This window comes from Triturus cristatus, chromosome 10 (genome assembly GCF_964204655.1).
Source record: "Triturus cristatus chromosome 10, aTriCri1.1, whole genome shotgun sequence".
Classification (NCBI taxonomy): domain Eukaryota; kingdom Metazoa; phylum Chordata; class Amphibia; order Caudata; family Salamandridae; genus Triturus; species Triturus cristatus.
In genome coordinates this window covers 1,184,025,881-1,184,034,846 of record NC_140593.1, presented here as the reverse complement: position 1 = coordinate 1,184,034,846, position 8,966 = coordinate 1,184,025,881, and the positions used below count along the sequence as shown (strand labels likewise).

Here is an 8,966-nt window from a genome sequence, read left to right as displayed (position 1 = left end):
TTTGCCTCATCCATTACTGAAGAATAGGAAGTAGAGTGCAGACAACAGCAGTATTTAACCTAAGTAAGTGGTGTAAAAGTTATAAGTGTTAAATCTTGTGCCAGAGTATAAGGGTGTAACTGTGTGGTATACCACAGTACATGTAGATGCAAAGGCAATATCTGATTGGCTAATGGCTATCTTTACAAAGAATAAAAGGCACGTTAGCTGTGCTCTAGGTTATGGCATAAGATATATGTAAGTATTAGCTTTTATTGTTGTTCTCCATCTAATACCACTTTATTAAAGTGCTGATATGTAGAGAAATGTATTAGATTTTTCTACAGCTACAAAAGAAACATAAATAACATTTGCCTAAGTTAAATGGACTCAATTTAGAAAGGGAGGCAAGTAGGCATCATCACTCAGTGCATCTACTGCACCTCAAATTACTGTAAAGTTGCAACAAACAAGTCCTGTGCAAATAACATAAAAGGGGCTAGCCAGTTATGGCTAAAGTGTGAGGAGACCAATCGAGGCTATCCCGAGTGTCAGGCCACACTGAAGGTGACCTTGAGCACCAGACTTACTGTTGGAAGGATTCCTCAAAATGTTTCCAAAAAGGAAAACAAGCATTGGAAAAGCCAACAGGTCTGTCCTTCACTGGTGCAATGGCTAGTTTTCTTAATGCAAGCATATGCCACAAACAAAAATAAACGATGGCTGTCATATGATTACAAAAAAAATTAAACATTTAAAAACATCCACTGATGCGGCCAGTTTACTAGTGATGTTTAAATAATAAAGCTTTTTACTTGCACCATTAATTTGCTCATTATTATTAGTGAAGGAGACAAGAATAGTTTACTACCAAACCAAGCCCCCAAATTGCTACAGTCTTACAGTGTGATTTAAACCCTTTATAACAGCAACTATAAAAAGGAGATGGAAAATAAAAAATCACCTAACGGGACACTCAAAATGCAGGCAAAAATAAATAGCTGGGATTTAAAGTTAATCAAACCATATAAATACAATTAAACACACTTTGAGCAAGCTTTGTAATTGAAGAGAAAGGAACTATTTTTTAAAGCAAAGGATTTGAGCTTCAATCGAAGGGAAAACAGCTTTTAAGCACAGTCAGCTAACCCACTGCCTGATGAAGTATTCTGTCAGTAGTTGGGAGCAAAAAGTGAATGACTGTTTAACTGCCCAATGGATGAAGCCCACTGACCAAAATCTCCTCTTTCTTTGAATAGTATGCATGACATTTTTAGAAAAACAATAGTCTGGCAAGACAGCTAAGGGTGCCTCAAAGGCGATTCCTAAAATGAAGGGCAACCTCAAGACAAAAAAGAAACATGGCATGCTGGTACGGCTGCACAGCTGTTAATAACTTTTGACTTTACAACATATACTCATTAAATGTTCATGAATTTATTCAGTGCTTGTGTAGTACCTTTGTGTCCCCATTCCCTGTAATTCGGAGGTGGCGACTGAAATGCTAAGAGTGAATGATGTAATAGAATGATGGTGTGTGGAGTGTAAACCAGGATATTGGAGAGAGGTTGGCGAGAGGATGGAGCCCTGATAGGAACTATCTGCTGTTGCTGTAACCTAACGATCTACCCTTTTTTGAAGGAATCCAGTGGGTTCTGTGCTCTGGCTGACAAGTGCTGAACATCCGTAGCTATGTGTCCTGCATACATAAATCTTTCATGGTATCATTGTGAGTGTGCAACCTTATTGTTTGGGCAAATGGTCTGAGGAGGTTTCAAGGGTTGTGCATTTTGGGTCATTGTGCAATGCAGTCACAATCTATTTGCTGTCTTGTTTCTTTGTTTGAAATGATCTGTGACCCCTTGCAGATTTTCTATGACTGCTGTCTGTTGTACAAGGGTGTCTAAGTGGGTGTAGGAGAGTTTAAAAGGTTGGTGTTAGGTTAATATGTAAGCAAGACATTTTGGACATGAGTGATTGTGAATGATTGTCCATGTACTTTATATACAAAGGAATGTCTGTTCTTGGTTTTGTTGTTTGTAATAAAGGGAGGTGTGCAGCAGCCTGTATATTCCCATTCTGTTTACGTCTGAGCTGGTATTTTGAATGCTGAGAGTAAATGATGCAATAGAATATGGTATGGGTTGGAAACTAGGAGATAAGAGATGGGGACTGTTGGAGGGAGGACGGAAGACAGAAGGAACCCACATGCTGTATCTATAAACTAAGAACCTAACCTGCACTAATGACCTTATCGCCTACCTGAGAGGCTCCAGACTCTTGTTGGTGGACCCTGCCCTCCAACTTCAACAGCACCATAAAAGAGATCTGCAATATATCCTTTTCTTTATTTCAAATAAAACCTTTTAAACTGAGGCATATTTGAACTATTTTTAACATGTACCACACTCCTGTAGGTGGTGGTTGGCATACAGGTATGGTACATTTCAAGAGAATTGCAGTCAGAATGAACTATTTTGACTTAAAAAATAACGCACCAAAGCACGCCCATTAGGAGCTGAGTAAAATACGTAAAAAGTTGCCTAAAATAGTCTGATGTGATCATCTGTGAGGAGTCTATGCTTTCCAAATGTCTGTGTTTAGCAATAAATTAAAAATGCAAAACTACTAACTAGCAAACACTTACAAAGTTAGATAGCTTTTTGCATTAAGGGACTATTGACTGTTAGCATGAAAAATATCACTGCAGCATCTCCATTCAAGGAAATGGTAATTGAACGCTTTCCGGCAAAAACAAAAACCTGTGCAGGCTTTAGCTACAATGGGTAAAGGTCATATTAAAACTAAAATTTACCAACATAAATGCTTGTTGGGTGAGAGACTTGTCTAATTTCAGTAACAGGTGAACCAATAACAACCACAAACTAATGGTGAGCGAAAACGTTGTCGTATTCACACACAACGGGGACATAGTCAGAAAAAGAGAAAACAGATGAGCGTAAAGAAGGTCAAATGGAGCTAGTGAGTCTTGCATAACAATTTCTATTTACAGGTTACAAATTCAGAAAAAAGACAAAACATTTAGAACTTGCAGAAGAAAATACATTTTCCCATCATTTTTTCAAAGCTTTTTTTTATCTGTTCATTTCTCAGGCTGTATATGAAAGGGTTAAGCATGGGGGTGACAATGGTGTACATCACAGTTACTGCCTTATCCCTCTCAAGTGTGTAGCTGGAGCTAGGCCGAAATTCAGTGGATATAATGGTCCCGTAGTACAAGCTGACAACAATGAGGTGTGAAGAGCAGGTGCTGAAGGCTTTTCTCCTCCCCTCGTTTGAGCGGATACTCAATATGGTTGCGATGATACGGATGTATGAAATCACTATAGGAACAATGGAAACCAGGGCTAAGAACGTACCCACAGTAAAAATCAGGAGCTCATTGACAGTGATGTCTGAGCAGGAGAGCTTCAAAAGTGGCGGCACATCACAGAAGAAGCTCTGGATCAGGTTGGATGCACAAAATGACAGTCTGACGACCATCGTACTGTACAGAAAAGAAACCAGGAGACCGCCTACCCAGGAACCAGCCAACAACAGGGTGCAAGCCTTCTTGTCCATTGCTGTAAAATAATGCAAAGGCCTACATATGGCTACATATCGGTCATAGGCCATTGCCCCAAGTAGCAAACTGTCAGTGGTCTCCATACCAACAAAGACATTGAACTGTGCAATGCAGCATGAGTAGGAGATGGTCTTCCTCTGTGATATGGTGCTGACCAGAAGCTGGGGCACTATGGTTGTAAGTACACAGATGTCCACTAGTGATAGGCCACAGATGAAGTAATACATGGGGCTATGAAGCTTTGAGTCAGTAGCAATGGCAGCCATGATGGCACTATTGCTTACTATCCCAACAATGTACATTGTAAGGAAGAGGATGAAGAGTGCAGTCTGATGCTTTGGATTGTCTGATAGGCCCTGGAGAACAAAGTACATCACAATGGTTTGGTTCACAATGTCCATTCCTTTACCTCCAAACATCTGCGGGTGTAAACTGAAATTGCATTTGATTGAAATTAGTAAATAACATTCAACATTGGCAAGCTGTAAATATATGAAACAAAAGAAATAGTTGTTATGTTCATAAATAAAGACGTTTCCACTTGAATGTCTTGAAGATGTTATTCAAGTAAGCACTACACACTAACAGTCCTTCAAGACCACAAACAACTCCCAACTGACTACTGTTTAGTTCAAACCTGCAGAACCTTCAACTCATTGAACCTTACATCATAAGATGACAAGTATAACATTCCTCTCCTAGCAACAAGTCATAACACATCTTTCCTCTTTAATATTTACAATGAAAGAATCAACAAACAAAAAAAAAATACATTTATAAGGTGACATGTATAACAATCCTCCCCTAGCAATAAGTCATAACAATGTTCTTACCTCATAACTACGCAAAGATCTTTTTTCACAATCAAGTTCTAAAAGTTATTTTGGAGTGCCTAAAAAATAGAAAAGATGCAGTGGTATTAGGGGAAATGTACCTTACAAATGTAGTAAATCAACAACATCTTGTGGCAAATTAACAAGGAGTTAACGCCACCAGAAAATTCTGGTGGTGTTAAGTCCTTCACCTTATTTAAAAAGTGGCGTTAAGCCACTTATTGTGGTTTAACACTGCCTTGTAAATGATGCCCCTATTCAAGCTTCACTTAGCGTGAAAGGGGTGTGCAATGGGTGTTGCAACGGGAGTTCCGCAGCAACACCCATTGCTTTTTGACACTGCTCCATTTTTACAAGGTGTGGGGCAGAAAAATATCACCAGGAATACCTGGTCTTAAGCAGGCCATACGAGGAGAAATGTTTTTATTTCTCCTCATATTTTGCTCTTTCCATTTGCAGCACACATAGAAACATCAAATCACCTGTTTATATTGTTTATGTGCAGGAAGGTGTCCCTTTCTGCACATAAACAATCACTCCTGAAGCACAGGCACCCTTGCAACATGGCACAAGGAGGCCTGAGCTGGTGCTAGGAAGCTTTTTTAGTGCCAGCGCTAGAGGAAATGCATGGGTGCACCATATGTTTGTAAATACAGCATATCTCTGTGTTTTGAAACTAACGGAATGCGGCGTTAGCAATTTTGGGATGACACCACACTCCGCTAGTTTCTAGTAAACATTAGGGGTGGGCGGAATTTGCGTAATGGCGTTACGCAAATCTCCGCGAAATGGTAAAAAATCTCCGCGAACACGCAGAAATTCCGCGAACACGCGGAATTACTTGTTCGCGATGCTTTTTTCCTGTTCACAGTTGCTGTTTGCGTGCTCGGGGAGAAATATCTCGCGAACACGCATTTTGAGAACGCGAACAAGAAAAAATTTCGCGAAGTCGCGGAAAGCAGAATTTTGGGCAATTTCGCGTTCTCCGCGGAACGCGAAATTACCGAAATTCCGCAAATTCCGTGAGCGGAACGGAATTTACCGCCCAGGCCTAGTAAACATGCCCCTTAGGCTACATATTATTTTGAAAGACATTGAAGTGTACAAAATATATTTAGTGAGGGGATACAGTATTAGACAGTAATAGCACAGCTTCTTCCTTGTAGAATTATGCCACTGGTCCACTTCTAATTAAAGGGCTAAGTAATTTACAACTTCCCCCTTTTTACATACCGACAGATACACTAAACAGAAATGGCGACAATACATTAAAAAGAAAAAAGAAAACAAGACACCAAGAGAGTGAGAAAGAAAGAAAAGAAAAACCCCTAAAGAAACAGACCTGCAAAAAGAATTGCAATCCTATTAACGCAACCATTGTTCATTGTGCCGTTGTCACGTCCGAAAAATACTTGTGATCAAAGTAAGTTTTCTCTATTTTCTTCTTCAGTATTCCAGATGAGTACCTCTTCCCATTAATCATTGAAAATGAGACACATTTCTTGGTATAGATTTTGACAAGCCTATAGCAGACACCATAGCATACTTTTCACCTGCGTGTTTAGTGGCAGGTTCTGAAAGGAGCATCCATCTTTCTTAGCTGTGGTTGTTTCCAGTCTTTTGGTTGGCTATATGAGTCACTTAGATGTCCTTGGTAATCAACCTAGTATTTCATTTTCTGCTTTGCTTCACTGTCTGGATCTGAACACTTTCACATTTTGATGAGGTGTTTTTATTACTTAAGGCACTCTGCTGCTGATTATTCTCCCGAACATCAACTCTGATGGCTACTTGCCAGTGATAGAATGTGAGGTTGCACTACAGTCACCCACTAATTTACAAATTGCTTGATGAAATGATATCTGCAGTAGTTCTGTCCTTTGGCTAACTATCCTAAGTGTGGCCCTAAATCTCTCTAAGGGCCATATGTAGGTAAATAATTTTTACCGATTCTTAAATACTGAATTTTACCGAATCGGTATTTAAGAATCGGTAAGTTATATGTAGGTCAACAATCGGTAAACATTACCGATTCGGTAAAATTCGGTAAACATGAATCGGAATTTACCGAATCGGTAAATACCGAAGTGGTATTTTCCGAATCGGTAAATACCGAAGTGTTATTTTCCGATTCGGTAAATACCGAAGTGGTATTTTCCGATTCGGTAAATACCGAATCGGTAAATACCGAATCGGTAGTTCAAAATCACATGACTTGAATCAGCCAATCCTGTGCTACCTAAACCCCACCCAACCAGGGAGTGGCCACACCCAGGCAGGTGCACACAATCAGCAGACTCTGGAGAGGCTGGGAGTGCTGAGGAGAGGAAGAGAGCAACTGCCAGATTCAGCCCTAGAAACTGCAACAATGGCCAGCCAGGACACAGAGAGGGAAGGAGGGGAGAGGAAGCGAAAGCTGAAATTCAGCCAAAAGAAGCTGCAAGTACTGGTAGAGGAGGTCGTGAAGCAGCACCAGAAGCTTTTTGGCAAACAGTCACAGCAAGTGCCTGAGTCAGAGAAACGTAAGATCTGGCTTGGAATCCAGGCACAGGTGAATGCCATGGGAGCGACCCCCCGGGACATCGATGTCCTCAAGAAGCGGTGGTACGACATCCGTATCATCGCGAAGAGGAAGGTGGCAGAATTAAAAAAAGAGGCCAGCCAGACAGGAGGTGGACGCAACAGGGCACCAGCCCTGACAGAACTGGAGGAGCTAGTGGAGACAACCATTGAGCCAGAAAGCATCGTGGGGATTGGGGACGCTGACAGCTCTGCCAGAGGCACCTCCAAACAAGGTAAGACGCTTGCACAGCAATGTGCCCCCCCTACCCCTATCCCAACTCCCCAAATGTGCAATGAGAATCCTACTCCAGTACAGGTGTTAGTGCATGCTAGCAATGCATCATGGGAGATGTAGTCCCTGAAAGCCCAAACATGATACGATTAGCACAGAATAACAGGGCATGTGACACACAGTAGCGAGAAGCAGGCAGAGGACATTGAGATACTGTTCAGAAAATGTTTTGTCATGTCAGCAAATCAATGCTTCAGGTACACTTAGCTGATGTCGCTTTTCTGTCCACAGGCACTACTGCGCACAGAACTGCCCATGACAAGGGAGAGAGGGCACACCACAAACACAGCGCGGAGAAGGCCACCACCAGTACTGCCCAGGGAACGGCACCACAGACAGTCACTCCACCCCAGCCAGCATCGCCGCTCCTGCCAGCATCCCCACTCCTGCAGGTGTCACCACCATCTTCACCACCTGCATTGCACAGTTTGAGGAGGCGTCCTGCTGCCAGGTTGGATGTGACCGACTCATCGTCCGAAGACTCGAGGGGGGCGGAAACGTCCACTGTACCCCAGGATGTAACCCATGCCAGTGTGCCTTCCGACTCTGAGGGAGCACACACAGTTGGCAGACAGCGCCGCAGGGCTCGGCCGCAGAGTCCACCTTCCCTAGGGCTGGGCCATGGAGTCTCCTCAGGGCTTGAGGCCACCATGGTGAAAATCCAACGCATCCAGGCAAGGGCTATGGTGCCCGTACAGCGACAAATGCGTGGCCTCAATGAGACTTTTGTAAACATTGACAAGGGCATCAGCGCAATGGCAGTGGGCATGGCTGAGATGGCAGCGGGCATGCGGGACATGTCCCAGTCCATCTTGCTGCTGTGCTCAAAGTATGATGAGGAAAGGGCAGCACGGCGCAGGGGACATCAGAGAAAGGATCTGACCTCAAGGGCAGTGAACCGGCTGGCGACTGCCACATCGCTGCTCTGCAGGCGCTCTGTGGCGATGCAGGAGGGCCTTGCGCACTGCAGCACAGATGTGTCCAGGGGCATGGTGAGGGTCAAGAGTGCACTAGAAGTGCTGCTCACCAGCCAGTCTGCAACAACTGGCGCTTTGGATGCTGGTGACACAGAAGACACGACCAGCAGGAGCAGCATAACCCCCCCTGTCCCAGACACACGTCGGAGCAGCAGGCGGCAAGGTGGTGCCACTGGTACCCCAGCCAGTGAGGACGCTCACTCAATGCCATCCCGCACTGGTGCGCGTGGGCGCAAACATTAATGCGTCAGGAAAAACAATGACACCATTGGGTGAAGTAACCCTTAACTGACATAAGTTTATTTCTTTATGTTGATGGAATAAGTTTTCCTTTGTGTCATGGCGTAGTGCAGCCTGATTAAACTACGTTATGGCATCCGACTACTGGCTGTGTCCCCTTACTCATTCAGAAATAGTTGCATGTGATCTCTGCCCGTCTCACTCTCCCATCTGTTGCTGTTGGCACTCCTGCTGCGTTGGCCTCTGGCTGTGCAGACTCATCATCATTGTCCTCAATATATGTCATTTCGACCTCTGTACCTCTCTTCATGGCAAGGTTGTGCAGCATTGCACAAGTGGCAATTATCTTGCAGCAGAGGATGGGTGTGTACTGGCGTGCACCTCCGCTTTTATGGAGGCAGCAGAACCTGCTCTTTAATAGTCCGAACGTGCGCTCCACCACATTGCGTGTAGATTTGTGTGCCACATTATATCGTCTCTCACTCTGGGTTGATGGG

General features: G+C 43.5%; 1 protein-coding gene across 1 annotated transcript; it reads right to left on the bottom strand.

Annotated features, from left to right (window-relative positions):
* Nucleotides 1-3,021: 3,021 nt before the first annotated feature.
* LOC146796973 (olfactory receptor 5AR1-like) lies at nucleotides 3,022-3,966 on the bottom strand. The gene has a single exon (XM_085631477.1). The coding sequence runs from the start codon at nucleotides 3,964-3,966 to the stop codon at nucleotides 3,022-3,024; it is 945 nt and encodes a 314-aa protein (XP_085487603.1).
* Nucleotides 3,967-8,966: the final 5,000 nt, after the last annotated feature.

Bases quoted from the DNA above. Each gene is read 5' to 3' on its own strand.
- LOC146796973 (XM_085631477.1), bottom strand. From the start codon at position 3,966: ATGGACATTGTGAACCAAACCATTGTGATGTACTTTGTTCTCCAGGGC.